At 34.9% G+C, this 16,885-nt stretch overlaps 3 protein-coding genes across 6 annotated transcripts; 2 read left to right on the top strand and 1 right to left on the bottom strand.

The window, feature by feature from the left end:
- The first annotated feature begins 731 nt into the window (after positions 1–731).
- Positions 732–9,289, top strand: LOC111374731 (transcription initiation factor IIA large subunit-like). Of its 3 annotated transcripts, none has more exons than XM_022997463.1 (12): positions 732–852; positions 977–1,117; positions 1,363–1,539; positions 1,664–1,861; positions 2,093–2,144; positions 2,264–2,322; positions 5,731–5,859; positions 7,051–7,194; positions 8,371–8,434; positions 8,514–8,671; positions 8,812–8,895; positions 9,000–9,289. In XM_022997463.1, exons 1-12 carry the CDS (start codon positions 748–750, stop codon positions 9,021–9,023), a joined length of 1,335 nt encoding a protein of 444 aa, XP_022853231.1. In that variant the 5' UTR covers positions 732–747; the 3' UTR covers positions 9,024–9,289. The 3 variants fall into 3 exon arrangements, with proteins under 3 accessions (XP_022853231.1, XP_022853230.1, XP_022853232.1); XM_022997462.1 differs by having other exon boundaries at positions 1,652–1,861; XM_022997464.1 differs by having other exon boundaries at positions 821–856; positions 1,652–1,861.
- An 802-nt stretch (positions 9,290–10,091) lies between these two features.
- LOC111374730 lies at positions 10,092–12,510 on the bottom strand. 2 transcript variants are annotated; one of them, XM_022997461.1, is made up of 4 exons: positions 11,948–12,500; positions 11,451–11,708; positions 10,659–11,375; positions 10,092–10,382 (listed from the first exon to the last, which is right to left on the bottom strand). In XM_022997461.1, the coding sequence occupies exons 1-4, from the start codon at positions 12,036–12,038 to the stop codon at positions 10,339–10,341; spliced, it is 1,110 nt and encodes a 369-aa protein (XP_022853229.1). In that variant the 5' UTR covers positions 12,039–12,500; the 3' UTR covers positions 10,092–10,338. The 2 variants fall into 2 exon arrangements, with proteins under 2 accessions (XP_022853229.1, XP_022853228.1); XM_022997460.1 differs by having other exon boundaries at positions 10,659–11,708; positions 11,948–12,510.
- Positions 12,511–13,452: 942 nt separating this feature from the next.
- LOC111374729 (pentatricopeptide repeat-containing protein At5g59600) lies at positions 13,453–15,875 on the top strand. Its single transcript, XM_022997459.1, has one exon. The coding sequence runs from the start codon at positions 13,635–13,637 to the stop codon at positions 15,276–15,278; it is 1,644 nt and encodes a 547-aa protein (XP_022853227.1). The 5' UTR covers positions 13,453–13,634; the 3' UTR covers positions 15,279–15,875.
- Positions 15,876–16,885: the final 1,010 nt, after the last annotated feature.

The following is a 16,885-nucleotide window of genomic DNA, read 5'->3' as shown; positions in this document are numbered from 1 at the left end:
CCTTCAATCGATCTAAAAAAATATTCTTTTTCTTTCTGTATTGACGTAATAAACAGGATCTCAAGGCAAGAACTTGCACTCCATATAGTTTTCCAAGAATTAGGAAAGGAAACATAGAAAAGAAGAAAATAGAAAGGAACTTTTTTGCAAAGAAACGTATTAGAGAAAGAAAAATGAATGAGTTAATAATTAATAAATTTTGCTTTTATATATATATATATATATATATATATATATATATATTGTAAAGATTTTGAAATACAACTATGAGGTGATTGATTATCACATTTTCTCAATTTTTTGTACAATTTTTTATGTTGTAAACTTAGCTCTTGTTTGTCAACCATTTTTTCACATTCTACCATATTATTTTTTCTACATTACTTATTTTCAACTACATATTTTTTATTAAAATAATACTACATATAAATAAAAAAATTTCATTCTTTTTTAACTACATATTTCAACATCAATCACTATTCCATACTCTAATTTTTGTAATTAAATGGCCACAAACAGAGCTTTAATGATGTGTAGTTATTTGAATTTTTAAAAAGGGTGAAAATGTTTAAAATTGACAATCTTGTAAAGATTTTAAAAAAGTAACATTTTTGTAAATGTAAGGACAAAAGTTGACTATTTTAGTAATTTCATTTCTGGGTGGGTAATATAATTATCGTTTTGTAAATTCTTCTTATTTTTTCTTAGAGGGAATTAAGAGGAAAGAGAAATCGGACCTCCAAGATCATGCCACGTGGACCATTGCTGATAAACGGATGCAAACCTATTTATATTCCACTCTTTATTCTCCTTTCTGTTCCGCCACTTCTATCTCATCTCTTTCTGCCGCTTGTTGGTTTCTTTCTATCTACACAGCTCTCACTTTCACAAACCCTACACCCGAATTCCTAGCATTTCATCCGATTAAACCTATATATTTTTTTAACAATTTCCATTTCATTTTCTCGAATTTCAGCTTTCCCGATTTCGAGATATGGCAAGCTCCAGCACCAGTCATGTTTATGTACACGTCATCGAGGACGTCATCAGCAAGGTTCGCGAAGAGTTTGTCAGCAATGGAGGTCCTGGTGATAGCGTACTCAACGAACTCCAAGGCGTAAGACCTTGTTTATTTTTTTTTTGAATTAATTCGTAACGATTTCTCCAAAATTAAATTGCATTTATGATATTTTGAGTGTTACTTTAGTGAGATATTCGGCTTTTGGGATTGATAGAACGAATTTGGGCCTGTATTGTGGAATTGATTCGTGGGTGTGATCTGATTGGTTTTAAGTTCTAGTAATTTTTGGTTCTGTTGAGGTGGAATTTAATGTTGACGATGTGTTAAGGTGGATTTTGCAGTTATGGGAACTGAAGATGATGCAAGCGGGGGCAGTATTGGGTTCGGTAGACAGGTCCTCCATGCAAAAGGCAGCGTCAGGGGGTCCAATTACTCCAAATCCGGTGCACGACTTGAATGTACCCTATGAAGGCACTGAGGAGTACGAAACTCCCACGGCAGATTTACTGTTCCCCCCGGTTAGCTTTCAGATTTCCCATTACACGTGGCAGCCTGGTGAAATTTGAAGTCAAGATAAATTCTTTTAAACACACAAATGAATATTGAAAATTTTCGTATTTCTGACTGCAGACGCCATTGCAGACTCCGGTGCCAGGGATGGCACGGACACCATTGCCGGGAACAGCTCAGACACCTCTCCCTGGAACGGCTGACAACAACTCATATTATAACATTCACACTGGAGGCACTCCGATAACCCCTAACGAGTATTCATCTGCAAATGATAATGGTGGGGTTCCTGAAATGAGAGGTGGAGCGGGAAGACCTAGCCCTTATATGGTATAATCCTTTACAAACTCCCTGCCCTGTTGGGTGGATAGTTCCTATGCATGATTTACTTGATGAATCACTCTGCAGAGAGTTCTATATCTTGTGTTTTCATTTATTTTATTAATCTCAAAATTCATATCATGTGGCTGCTCTCTTGCTTTGAAGAAAGCTCATTTTCTGCTTAATATTTGTCTTCTGGGTTAAGTTATAGAACTTAGATTTCATATTTTACTCATGCAGCAACCACCATCAGCTTGGTTGAATCAAAGGCCTCCTCTCGATGTGAATGTTGGTAAGTATAATGGTACGAGCATTATAAACATGCAAAAACATACTGTGAACATTCTAAATAAATGTTCAAAAGCAGTATATAGTCTTTCCTTTCTTTTGATACATTAATTTCTTTTGTAGCTTATGTGGAAGGTCGTGAAGATGGTGAAAGAGGAGGCCCTCATCAGCCTACAACACAGGTGATTATTATTTATGGTACATGTTGACACTTACTGAAGTATTCCTGTTCACTAGAGGGAGAACTTTAGTGATTTTATGTTGTTAGGATTTATTAAGGATTCCCGTGTTCATAAAGTGTTATTGTTTTGGAAGTTATGTGATAAGTTCGCACATTTCTATTTCGTTGTGCTTTTCTTCTAATAAAATTTTAGAAAATCAGATGTATCAAACATGTATAAAGATTAGTGGAGAAAGGACAAAGAAAATAGGTAACAAATTTGCGAAGATGATTGAGATAAATGATATTTGATATCCTAACTTTACCACTGCCTTTTTTTTTTTCTGTATTAAGTAATTTTAAACTCTGCAATCACTCCCAGTTGGAGAAGTGAAAGGCAAAACATTCAAATGCAAATTTTCAATATTTTTAGAAGAAAAAGGTGAATATATATATTTTTTAATTATTTTTTGTGGTGTAAATATACAAAAATTAATGTGGTGAGACCCAAATTGCAGAAGGAACTGATGCTATTCAATGCCATATCCTGTAGTCAAGCTAAATTTGAATGCTGAACACACTATTTATTGTAAATATATCCGAAATCATTTAAATTCAAGCAAAATTGTAAAAATGAAAAATTCTAGGAGTTTAACTTGTCAAAGGCCTCGCGATATGCATGTTTACTAACTATCATGTTGTAATAACGATGATGTTTGATCATGTTACTGATCATAAAATGTTTCTTTCCAATCATCAACCTGGCCATAATACATATAACATTGACATACTTTGATAAGATGTCTTTCTTGATGTGCTTTCCAAAAGAAAAACATACAGATATTTTTAATAGTGAGAAATTGTGATCCATGTCAATGGCATAGTTGTATTACAAGTTGACCAGCATGAACTTGATGTTCATCACTACGCTATAATTATATAATTTCTATGTAACACAAATGAGTTTTTATGTGGATTTAGAAGGTTTAGATATGGAAGAATGCAAGGAATGTTTAGATATGGAAGAATGCAAGGAATGGGATATTGAACGCCAACCTAATTGAAAGAGATTGAGACAAATGGTCTTCCTAAGTCCAGCTTGATTCGATACTTGAACCAGTGGTCAATTATCTTAGGCGCTATTGGAGCTGAAGTGACGTAGGACTATATTAGAGCTGTTTATTAGTGATGGAACAAAGGAATATATGTTTAAATTTTGTCCCTGAAATTCTGGAATTACTTTAGGATCATAGAAGAAGAAGAAGCAAGAGAAGAGCATATGAGGAGGAGAAAGAGATTGCTTTATTCTCACAAGGTTGGGCAAAATAATTCAACTCAATCTCAAACTTAGAATGCAATGAACACTACTAAATTAAAGAGAATATAACTATTCATAGACTGAAAAGTCTTCTAATAAATAAGATAAGGATTTTATATTTGAAATTTAAATAAATAAAATCATTGCCTTCAAAAGGTTGTGGACCAATTAAAGTTGTCGATTTTATTCTCCAAGTGGACTGATCATAATAAATAATAAAGTGATGAATAGAGTGTCGACTTCCCGAGGATTTATATTTACTTATTTGCTTTCATTCAAACTAGCTTTCATTAAGAAAAACACACAATTATTTGGTTTTAGTTTCAACTATATGTACTAAAATAAGCAATTAAAATTAAGCTACAAAGTTTGGGAGTTTAATCAAATCATTAAAGGTACTAGGATCGTGAATCCAATTTAATCTACTATAATATTTGCTAAGGTTAAGAATCAATTATCCAATTTTAAATTGAAGCTTATCTCAAGGTCAATCAATTCTATAATTATATGTGATCTAATTATCTCTAATTCAATATAAGCGTGCATTAGTCGACAAAGATAGTTATATAATTATTTCATAGAGTGTAATGATCTCTATCTATTATAGGATCCCATATTGTTAAATACCATGTGCTAATTTATACTAAACCTATCGAAAGCAATATAAATTAGAAAAACATTCTAATGGTGATCTTGCATCAAAATGGAATTAGGGAATAATCAATAATCACAAAAAATTAAATTAAAAAATGAACAATTAATTAATCAAAGAGCTACCAATGTTTCATAATTAATCCTAGCGGCAAAGGGTTTAGCTGAACATGATTTGCAAGAACATTGGATAAGAGTACATCACTGGATTTTTAAAATAATGGAAGAAAAGATGAAATTGACCTTTATGTGAAGGAGCATGTTGAGTGACCCCTGTCTAATAACTTAAACTTTTAGATGATATGGTGAACATACTTTCTTTTGATCCTTCAAAGTTCAAAATATTAACCTTGTGTGAAGTTGCACTGGCATTTTCAACTGTAGAAGGTATGGATTCCACTTGGAAAAATTAATTGCTACTCGTCTTTCATAAATGCAAGAGATGTCTGTATGCCTGACATTCTGACAGTTCTTTATCGAAGAAAAGATCCACCAATGTATGAACACATTTATTTGTTCTGTCAATGTATTAATGTCAGCGTGTAATGGTTGCTTTAAATCTTTTTTAGATGAAGAAAATTGTGCATTGGGAACCATGGTGGTTGTCCCCTATGCAGTGACATGACTGCTTCCCCCAAACTGTGCCAATTTGGTATAGAATGCTGTTCATTAGTGAGAAACCATACTAATGGCTGAAGATCTTGAATATCAGTAGAAACAAGGAAAAGAGGACAAATCCTTTGCCCTCCAAGTGTGGCAAAATCATTCATTACAATATCAGATTCTTAGAATAAAGGGATTGCACAATTTATAATCCTAAATGATTCTTGAAATATAGAATCTTTGACATCTGAAGATTATTTTAGACCGTCTAGGTCCTAGGATACCTCCTGAGTGAGTAAACTAATCAATGACCAGTGGATTATGGCTATAACCTGGTCCGCCAGTTAAGTGTTAGAACTTGTTCGAAACCAAACTAATCATCAAATTCTAGAGGTGTCCTTATTTTTCCACATGTGCAGTATATAGGAGTTGCACACTCCAATTTTGAGATGGTGGTGTGTGTAAATAGGACTAGATGCTTGATGTTATATGACTAGAAAGAGAAAAAATATACCATTTGTTAAAGAAGTGAACTGAAAGTGTAAAAGGTTAAAATCTTGCTGCTTAGCCTATGAAAAAACACAATTTATTGTTTGGGCTTGTTCTTAGGCTTTAAATTGAATCTCCTATTATAGTGAAAATTTCAGATCACCTTTGGCATCACTGATGTAAGCAATTAAAAATCAAAAATACCATTGAAGATTTATTTAGCGCAAGGGAGCTATGATTTAACCCAAACTTTGTGGTAGCGATGATTTTAAATGGCTAAATTACTATGAAGTATTGGAAGATTTTTTTGATTTTTTTTGAGACCGTATTTGCACTAACAGATTTGTAATGTTGGATAAATAAATGCAGGAATTCTTCACATTACCTTCTGGAAAGCGAAAAAGGGAAGACTTTCCTCCAGGACCTCCACAATACCATAGTGGTGGATACATTCCACAACAAGATGGAGCTGCAGATGTTTTATCCGATGACTTGAAGGTAGATCTGTTTCTCTATTTATTAACATAGATTGCCACTGATAATTTGCAGTAATCATTTGTCGCCATCCTTGCTTATTAAAAATAAAATAAAATTAGGCCTCTTCCTTTCTTCTCTAGCTTGAAATCATCATCAACTTAATTTTTGGATGTTGTCCAACTTTCTGAGCCACCCTCTGTTGTCAATGCGTTTTAACTCCTTTTGTCGTTTGTCTCCTTTGGTCTCCTTTGGTTCACTACCTTGATGTGATTATTAAGCTGTCTTTGTTCGAAGCCCCACTTAATCTTCTTGCTGCTTTGTAATTTCTATTGTTAAGGATTTATAGTTTTATTCAAATTTTTTAGTAAGCTAGAATACTGCAATGTGCACTTCCTAATTAATTCAAGAAATTATGAAACTTTTTCTCTCTTGCCTTGTTTTAGTTCTTGTAATTGTGTTGAAACTCCCAGTCTAGCTGTCCATCTTCAGAAAGGGAACTTGCTTCAGTTGATTTGATATTCCTCTTTCTATTTTTCCGAAACTTTCAGGTAGTAGGAGAAAACGGCTACCATATTGTGCTGTGAATAAAGGGAAACCTCAATAGTGTTGGAAATTATCCTTTTGCTACCCTGCTGGTCTTCATTATTGAGAAATGATCACACTGTTGGATGTTGATTAAATTATTTCATAGCTAATCCTAGATGTGTATGATATGGAACTTACTTTATTGCTATCTGAAATATATAATTTTCTCTCCTCCGACCAGAAACAGGAAAAGTAAAAATTTGGAGAGACACAACAAATAAAATCAAGAAAGGGAAAGTAACATCTTTTGTATGTCATATTTTGGAGGGGTTGTTCCCTTGTTTCACGATCCATGCTAAACATCTTGGGAACACATTGCCGCAAAATCAAGATAGGAGAAATGTTAATGATATCTTGACCCTAGGTTCATAAGGCTGAGGTTTTCATGGAAAGCTCAGTTGTGTATGCTTTTATTATGTTTGAAAGGGCTTGATTTTGGTAGTTGTTCTTATGGACTTGTTTTGTGATGAAGAAAATGACAATATGTGATTTCCTGTTTGGCGATTATTTTTGAATTGCTGTACTACTAACTCTTAAATTGGTTGCCAAAGATTTTTAACCTTCTGCAATGTTGGTCTCTTTTTTATCCATTGCATCTTGATTAATCATTTTATGACCATTGTACAGGTAGTTCAAGGTAACAACAATCGGTATGAGACAGTGAATTCTACCCAACAGCTCTTTGTTCAAGGGGGAATATTGTCTTCTGGGATTCCTCAGTTTGATGGTCCCATTCCTGATCCATATGACGATGTTCTTTCTACACCCAATGTGAGTTCTGCTTCTATATTCTTGATTTATAGCACGTGCGTGCATACACACGTCTATATGAACACGGAAATACATTGTGCCCTTTCCATGCACACAAGTGTAGATGAATTTACATTCGGGTTTGTGATTTTGGCGCTTATATTTGGCCCTTGAAATATCTCGCTTCTAATTTCCCACCAGCTTTTGTTCCTGACCACCAATATAGTATTTGTGGTAGGTATCTATTGTTTTCTGAATTACAAACAGGCATCTGTACTTGTTGAAGTTTAATGTTTACACTGATATGGGTTATAAGTGCCTTGACTAACACCTACTCAGTAAGTCTTATTATAATTTGACTTGATCCCGTGATTTTCAGGTTTGTTTTAATTGAATATTTGACATAACATCCTACATCACTTGGTACGCCTTTCCATATTTCTCATTTGCCATGTTTTTAAATGAGAGAGGTTTATATTGGGGTTTTAATTGAAAATGATGGAAGGTCAGGGAAGGGTGGGTGGGTTTTCCAAATTAAAGTGAGCCATTAGGTTGTGATTGAACGGCTTGAGGCAATATATGCAAAAGAAATTTTTATATTTGATGACATGTTTTGTGGAATACCACGAGCTCTTCTGCAAAATAAATATAGAAAACAATTTCACTAAGCAAGCATCTAACTGTCTACATATCAACATGATACAATTAACCCTTAAAAAATGTTACTTCGTTGAACTATTTCTCGCTCTTTCAAGGTTGAAGTTCTAAATCGTTTTATAATTGTTGAGCTTTTAAACCAGTAAATAGCTCATTCTTGTTTAAGAAAATCAAAATTGTCGATGCAAAATTTGGAGATCAAAGATTGAAACCTGGATTACTATATATTCTAAATTGTATTCTCAGTAATAAAAGAGGAATACCATATTACCATTGTGTTTGTACTATATTTATGATAATAGGTTTGTAACAATGCTGATCTACTTTCATTTTTAATAGCTGTGTGTATAACCTGATCTCTGAGGATCTGTCACATATAGGCTACCTTTTAAGTCTTGAAGGTTTTGTATGAGATAACTTGAAACAAATTTTAATTTCATTCTTTGTTATTGTAATTGTATGTTCTCCGTCTTTTTCCATGTCATACATGGTATGCTGCATTATTAACTAAACTTATGGTTTCTAATTCTGTCTTTGAAGATATACAATTATCAAGAAGTTGCCAACGAAGACTACAATATAGTGAACACGCCTGCACCAAATGGTAAACTGATAATCGAATTTGGACTATGCTTGTCTTGAAGTATTCACTCCCTAATGCCAAATTTCTGCACATTATGCAGAGATACAAGCAGCCACTCCTGCTCCCCTTCCCCAGAGTGACACTGGAGATGATGACGACGACGAACCTCTGAACGAGGATGATGACGACGAATTAGATGATGTGGACCAAGGGGAGGATCTGAACACTACACACTTGGTTTTAGCTCAGTTTGACAAGGTAATGACCAGAATAGAGTTTTCCCTGTAGGTTTTGAGTGGTATTTTTTTATATAGTCCTCTTATTATGATGTCGATCTCATTATTCTGTTTTGTTGATATGTGGCGATGAAATTTATTAAATGGATGCTCGATATACAGGTGACACGTACGAAAAGCAGGTGGAAATGCACTTTGAAGGACGGCATCATGCACATAAACAATAAAGACATTCTGTTCAATAAGGTGTGAGCCGTCTTACGCTTGTTTCCTCCCCCCATCTTACATTTTTTCTTATTCATTAATCTGGAAATTGTAAATAATTATTTGGGCGCTATGTTCTTTCTCAGGCTACAGGAGAGTTCGAGTTCTGATTTTGTTGGAGATGACTCAGATGATGGGTGTTCATTTCAGAGGAAAACCAAAGATATCATTACCTTTTATATTTTGTCTTTGGTCTATCTATTAGCCGAATACTGCAAGATAATATGCTTTTGAGAGGTTACTGGTTGGTCACATGTAAATAGAAAGCTTTATTTTCGCTAAACGTTTTCTGCATTTTATGATTCTTGACATGATGCAACATTATACAATATATACATTTTGTTTGTTCACACAAAATTTGATCTATTATCTCGTATTTGATTCATTTTTATTTATTTATTGTTTCTTGGTGGCTCGGCTGGATGTTGGATTTTAAATTGCTGGTAGATGAGTATGATAAAGGCCCTGGATTTGTTGCGCTAGAGGCAGCCCATATTTCAATTTCGTTTCCAATTGCATTAAAAGATTTGCTTCATGCCCTTTCCCAGGACTCCGCTCGAGACTATGACTGTTTCCTCGATCTCTGAAAACGTGGGCACTCTAAAATTTCTATGTAAATTATGCTTTATGTGCATTATATTAAAATCAGGTTTTTAGTAAATTTTTATAGAAGTCGATGAAATTTGTAGTTGAAAAGTTCTGGAATTCATAAAATATGTGGCTAAAATCAATTGTTAATTTTGACTTAGATAAAAATCTAGATTTTAATCGGTACCAAATAGGAGCTAAAACTCTAAGGCTGACTTGAGTGTCATATGATGTCCCCTATACAAGCATAGTCATAAAAGTGTTGTTTTGTATATTCAGCCCAGTTGAGGACTTGAATTAGGTATCTCAATTGAAATCCCCTCCCCCGAATGGCATTTTTTGTAGAAATAGTGTTCGTGCTTATTTTGATAATCCTCGAGGCAGAAGAAAGAGTTCGGCATTACTAAACATGGGACTAGAGAAATGCACTCAATCATCAAAAAAGAGGATTTGATTGAGTATCGAGGAGTCGACGCATTTAGGACAAATACCGAATGAAAGTAGATGGCGATCAAATAGATATTACATTTAATATGAAAAATGCAAAATGAGCTCTAAAACTACAGATTTTAACGTTAAAAACCTAGGAATAAAAACAAGAGGACCATAATATTGCCAAAAATCTCCAATAGTAATCGATCATGGGATACAAGGGTTCATACATTGGGAACACAACAACAATACTAGATTTCAAATGACAAATACATAAACAAATGATCGAGGGTTTACTGTAAAAGCAAATTTATTCTTGACATCAATTTACATATAAATGTAGCTAAAAGTAACAAAACTCATTCTAAATGGTTGGAAGGAAGCTGATTAAACAGAAATGTGTATTCAGTTGGGCTGGAGAATCCTTCCATGATTTTCTTCCTCTGGAACTGCATTAACAATCTCATCAGTAAAACAACATAAAAGATATTCTTGAGTTTTTGTAGATCAAATTTATCAGTGATATTCTTCGCATTTTTAAGATTGTATTTTAGTTCATTTCCACAGATATTCTTAAGAGTTTTGGTCTAAGGCCACCAAATTATTTGATGAAACACTGAATTCACCACAGGAAAAATTACACAGATTAATAATCTACACTACTAGTTATTTTCTTCGCCATTCCTTAATCTTTAATCCCAGAAAGAAGTAGATAACTAAATTACCTGGATGCGCATTGGTAGAAATGGGGACGGGGGACGAGTTTGCACTGGCGTAGAAGGAAAGTTTGGAAGTAGGTGAATTGGTAGAAGAGAGAGAATTCTCCTTATTAAAAGTTGGTTTGGGTGAGACAAGAAGGGTAGATGATGAATTTGTTGTAGTCTTAGTTGTCACAGAGCTGGAGGTCTCTTCGTGGCGAAAAAAGGAAGTTACAGCTTCTTTCACCATCTCAACCACACCAGTTTCCCTCGCAGTTTTCCTAGGACTTATTGCGTCTGTTATGGCCTGTGAAAGAGCTCTTTCATCTTCTCCAGGTTCCAACTTATTCAAGAAATACTCCTTTACTGAAACGCCTTTGTCCCATTTTTGTGGGCTGCTGCTAAATTGTTTTCCAATTAGAGAACTTTCACCCAATTTCTTCATATCACCAAGATGAATTGCAGAATCTGAAAGTGCAGTATGATCTCCTGTTTCTTGTGTTTCAGGTGTTTTAACCGTGAGGCCAGCAAATTTAGAAGTAACACTATGAGATGGGGCTAACTTCAGAGATGCGCTCCTAGCCATGGTCTTGTTTCTGCTCATGGCTCTGTCATTTTCTTGTTGATCAGTTTCGTGCTTGACGCTTCCTGGCATTATGTGTTTCTCAGACACCACTGGGCTTGCTCGTGGATGCTGCCTCGCATACTCTCGGTAAGTCTCAGGTGCCAGTTCCGATTCATACACTATAAGACACAGAAGATTTAAGATTTTTTGCCTCAATATCATAAATTTACAAATAAAATTGTTAATGTTATTACTTGGGGCTCCAAGATATTCAGGATCGTCATCTTCTTCGTCCAAATCATCCAAGCTAACACCCCACGAGGGTGTGGTTTTATCATCATGAAGGTCGTTTTCATGTCTTTTCTTGCCACTGAGAGAGTGTCGCAATTTCTTAGCTCTCTCTTTTACTTTTGCGAGAACGGATTTCTTGTTAGGGTGATTGCTGTACTCTTCTTGATCATGATTATTTCCTAATGTGGGTGAGCTGCTTGATGACCACAGCAAATCTTCACCTGAGGAACAATATTTTCATGCTTGTCAGCTTTGAAAGAACAAGCTTATTTAGTAATGTCTATATATTTGATATCAATCACACTACAAGGGGCTATTGTTGATAAGAGAGGATCAATCAAGCACTATATCACTCAAGATCATGCTCAATAATCATAAATCCAAGAATAAAGGAATTAAAATTTGTGGCACAAATGTTAAGCGGAACAGTTAATGCTTTCAATGAGATGGTGAGAATTACCATGTAAAAGTTGCTCAAAAGTTGGCGAGGTTTGAGTTTTCGGACTCTTACTGTTCTCAGAAGATCTTCGCATCCTATCAGATTGAGACATTTTCTGGGAATTATGGGGGAAAAATGTTTTAGATTATTCTCTTGCTGTTATCTGTCTCTCCATGAATGAAATAGGAAAACTTTAGAGCTAAAAACGCATGTTAATGCATTGCTTTCGGCTTCCTCAATGGACTTATAATCGGAAATATCCATTTATCTTCCAACCAAGAGTTTTGCTAGTTGCAAATTTGTGGTAGACCAGACCCTCCTCTGGATAAAACGATGGCCTTCCTCTTTATCCTCCTAACTACATGCTGTTGTGTCTTAACAATATTTTTGGATGGATGTTCCTTGTTTTCAGGATTTGAGGTACTAAAAGCCTCATCTTTATGTCTAGTTATTAACTGTTATAGAAAGTCGCAATTTCTCTTTCAAGTAAAATATTCACAACAATGACAAATTTAGGGGGTGTTTGTTTTCCATTTTTGTAAGAATAAAAATGAAAATATAGTCGTTATGAGCCTTATACAAGAGATAAAAATTCAAATTTGGTGACTTGATGTAATAAATAGCGATCATATTTTTTATTTTAGTGGGAAAAGAATAGGAAACAAATAGGGACTTAGTCTTACTTTCTAATAACATTAACAAATAATTCGAAAAATGACGGTGACTACATATATTAATCATGACTCCAAGATATTAGTTTTGTATTCTAAATGCAAAAATTAATTTTAATATGCATTAATATATGTGTATTAAAACGTATGTAATAGAAAAAAATATGAAAATAGGGGGAAAAAGCATGTCTAATAAAGAGAGGTGTAATTGAATTTCACAATTTATTGCTATTTAGCGTAGATTTGGCAATTGTAATGCCATACATTCATTTGCTTAATGCATTTATATTGAAGCGGCACATCTATTGTTTTAATTATATTTGTTTAATGATTTATTGTAGGGGTCAAAGATTAAGTTTTTGTAACTTCTTAATCACAAAGTATTGTAAATGTGATATGATAACTTAATATTTTTAGTCATAAGTAGCAAATAGATATGGATATCTTTGTTACGGATAAATTAACACATATTGTATTTCGTTGTTGATATTACATACTAAAATATGAAGACATAACATAGATGTGTACATTGATGGCTATCTTGATGTCGTGTTAATAATTAATCTCTAATACTCGGTATTTTAATTTGAAGTCATCATAGAACCTCATATGAGGATCGTCATATTTTGATTGTGTTGGATATCCCCTATCTAAGGATCTACATTATTCGGAGATGGTGAAAATCGTGTGAAGGTTGGTGAATGATCAATAAAGAATACATCGCTTGTAAATAGTTAAGAGACTGCATTTTGTATTTTGTCCGCTTGAGTTGATATAGAAATTTCTGTACCAAGCTGTGGTTTTGAAATAAAAAGCATTTCAAATATAAAATCCAATTAAATCGACTTGAGAATGAGATGGCGACTAATATAATTGATTAAATCAAGATTGATACTTTTTCCATATCTTGCAATCAATAGGGATAAAGGAATTATATTTATAGTAACTGAACATTTTTTGGTTCGTCAATGTTCAAATTAAAAATCCAATCTTGTGCAAATCAAAACAGCATTTTGTTTAATTCGTGAACTTTTCGGATGCAAGTTGCCATCACTAAAAACAGTACTGTTCATATCCACCAGAAAGTCCCCGTTACCCAACATTTCTTTCATTCTTCATCCGATAATTACACAAAGCTCATCAATGTATGCATTCAGAATCGGGCCCTGCAATCCGGAAGAGCTTTACACGCTCACCTTATAGTTAATGGGTTGGCATATTCCAACTACTTTGCTTCCAAGCTCATAGCATTCTATACACGATTCAAACAGTTGGGTCCTGCTCGAAAGCTGTTTGATAAAATTCCTAAATCAAATAAACTTGGTTGGGTTGCTCTTATCGGATCCTATGCTCGCCATGGGTTTTATGAAGAGACCATGTCTATGTTTTTCAAAATGCAGATGGAAGGATTAAGATATGATATAATTGTCCTACCCAGTGTTCTTAAAGCCTGTGCACACCTCTCTGATTGGAATACTGGAGAGAAGTTACATGCTGTTGTTTTGAGAAATGAGTTTGAATCTGATGCATTTGTGATGAGTGCACTGATTGATATGTACTCAAAATGTAGGATGGTTGAGAAGGCAAAAATAGTGTTTGATGGCATGGTGGAAATTGATTTGGTGGCATTGAATACTATGGTTTCTGGGTATGTTCAAAATGGTGTGGTTACAGAAGCATTAGGTTTGGTTGAGGAAATGAAAATATTGGGAATGAAGCCTGATGTTGTGACGTGGAATACATTGATTACAGGGTTTTCACGAGCAAAAGATAAATTGGCAGTCGAAAAAATCTTCAGAATTATGGATGAGGAGGGGGTTAAACTTGATGTGGTGTCTTGGACATCAGTAATCACTAGTTCTGTACAAAACTTTGAGCACGAGGAGGCATTTCATACTTTTCGACAAATGTTGAGTGTGGGATTGTATCCAACGTCAGAGACAATTTGTGGTATTTTGCCTGCTGCTGCAAATATAGCAGATCTACAGCATGGTAAGGAGTTACATGGTTATGCTGTGGTAATGGGGTTTGAAGAGAACGTCTATGTTAGGAGCGCGCTAATAGACATGTATGCTAAATGTGGGTTGATTTCTGAAGCAAGGTCATTGTTCCAAAAGATGTCTGAAAGAAATACTGTCACCTGGAACTCCATGATATTTGGCTATGCAAATCATGGATATTGTAATGAGGCAATCCAACTTTTCGATCAACTGCTTGGGGAGGAGGAAATGAAAGTGGACCACTTGACTTTCACTGCTGTTCTCACAGCTTGTAGTCATGCTGGGATGGTTCATCTTGGAGAAAGTTTATTCCAATTGATGCAGGACAAATTTGGGATTGAACCAAGATTAGAGCACTATGCATGCATGGTGGATCTTTTGGGAAGAGCTGGGAAGCTTGATCAGGCTTATGATCTCATCGATAAAATGGCTATCGAGCCTGATTCATTTGTGTGGGGAGCGTTGTTAGGAGCGTGCAGGCAGCATGGCAACATTAATCTTGCAGATATAGCCGCGAAACATCTAGCCAAACTTGAACCTGAAAGTTCAGGGAGTAGTGTGCTGTTGTCAAATTTATATGCCGACTTCAATAAGTGGGGAAATGCCACAAAGGTGAAGAAGATGATGAAGAAAAGGAGACTCAAAAGATTGCCTAGTCGTAGTTGGATAGAAGTGGTATGATATAGAACAATCCATCTCTTGGAGAGGAAACTAGATTGGTAGTATTAGGCAGGACAGTAAAGCTTCTTCATTTCATAAATTCCTTTGAAATATATTGGTGTATGCCAACTGGCCCAGAGGAGAAGCTTCAGATTGTACCTCCTAAAACGTTATCCTCAAGTATCATTGTTTTGATCGGTTTAAGCTAAATCAAGTCCACATCGTACCGTGGACATGTACTTTAACAGAAACCTACCACATGAACTGGAGGATCCAATACTTGGCGAGCACCAGCTATCGCTGGAGCAGCTGTGCTCAGTATTCATCCTAGATCCGCTAGTGACCACATGGTTGGCATTCCGCATTGCACAACAGAATCGTCAATCTCAGTAGTTTTTGTTATGTGAAGTGTTCGAGCAGCTGATCTCACCGCTTATGCTTAGTATTTATCCTGGATCCGCTAGTGACCACATGGGTGGCATTTTGTATCGCGCAACAGAATCATCAATCTCAATGGTTTCTGTTATGTGAAGTGTTCCAATTGTAGCATGCGATTATGTAACTCTATTATAAAAATCCTTGACATAAAATGAATGAACCAAAAACTCAACTTTTTTCTTTCAATTGTTAATTTACCAAGTATTTTATTCATCTCACCTATGGTTTCTCTAGACTCTGCCTTTTTCATAGTACAGCAAATATTCTAGTAATATGTAAGTCTTCATCAAGTTCTATTTTTAAATCCTGTTAGGCTTCTACTTCTTATAAAATCTCTAGTTCCTCTAGCTAGACAAAATTACTCAAATAGAATAAAGTTGCTTGGTCTTAGAAGCAGTTGTTGACATTTCAAAAGTCTTGTCAAATGGGCCCTTATTATGACATATCAGAGCACCAATGGAGCTTCAACGGGGAGACGAGGTGCAGCATAATGCTTCTTATACAAATCAAAGAAGTAAAGATGAAGATCAAGAGATATGGTCAATAAAGAGTGTCATCTAATTTGTTTTATTTCAAACAATACTGAATGTAAGTAAATAATTCAAATAACAAGTGGTTGATTATCTATTTGCATGCTTTTCTAAGCATGAAAGAGACTTAACCATCAACATCTCACCTTTTCAAATTTTTATTCAAAGAGATTAATAAGTCATCTCCACCGAAAACACGAATACTTCAACAAAATCTCCTGCAATAGCATTGCAGACCACCGCAGCTCCCACTGATGCTACTTTCATAAAAACGACAAACTTCATCGACACAAATCCAGACATAGTGCTAGATGTTGGCTCGGATAATCGCATACGGTTACCGCTGCCACCATGATGCTTGTCTCTGGAACGTTCAGACATCCAAAAGAAAAAATTAGAATATATATATATATATATATATACACACACACACACACACACACATAGGCTTAATCTCATGTTTTTATGGACAGTACTTTTCTTTGCTGACGTGACAATAGAACCATAATAATTATGGTTCTCTTAATGACTGATTTAGAGAATCATAATTAAGGTTCTCTTACCGCGTCAGCAGTGGGAAATTTTTATCCTATCTATTGGGAGCAGAAGATCAATTCTAGAACCATACAATACCAATGTTGGTGGCAGCCACCAGGAGGA

This window comes from Olea europaea, unplaced genomic scaffold, assembly GCF_002742605.1.
Source record: "Olea europaea var. sylvestris unplaced genomic scaffold, O_europaea_v1 scaffold1280, whole genome shotgun sequence".
In the NCBI taxonomy this organism is placed as follows: Eukaryota; Viridiplantae; Streptophyta; class Magnoliopsida; order Lamiales; family Oleaceae; genus Olea; species Olea europaea.
The sequence above is the reverse complement of the archived record's forward strand: the minus strand, read 5'-3'. Positions and strand labels throughout refer to the sequence as shown.

Bases quoted from the DNA above. Each gene is read 5' to 3' on its own strand.
- LOC111374731 (XM_022997462.1), top strand. From the start codon at position 748: ATGCCACGTGGACCATTGCTGATAAACGGATGCAAACCTATTTATATT. The intron at 853-976 runs GTTGGTTTCTTT...CTCGAATTTCAG, and splicing joins CTCATCTCTTTCTGCCGCTT to CTTTCCCGATTTCGAGATAT. The intron at 8,896-8,999 runs GTGTGAGCCGTC...GTTCTTTCTCAG, and splicing joins AAGACATTCTGTTCAATAAG to GCTACAGGAGAGTTCGAGTT.
- LOC111374730 (XM_022997460.1), bottom strand. From the start codon at position 12,038: ATGTCTCAATCTGATAGGATGCGAAGATCTTCTGAGAACAGTAAGAGT. The intron at 11,709-11,947 runs GTAATTCTCACC...ATTGTTCCTCAG, and splicing joins TTTTGAGCAACTTTTACATG to GTGAAGATTTGCTGTGGTCA. The intron at 10,383-10,658 runs GTAATTTAGTTA...TTGTTAATGCAG, and splicing joins TTCTACCAATGCGCATCCAG to TTCCAGAGGAAGAAAATCAT.
- LOC111374729 (XM_022997459.1), top strand. From the start codon at position 13,635: ATGCAAGTTGCCATCACTAAAAACAGTACTGTTCATATCCACCAGAAA.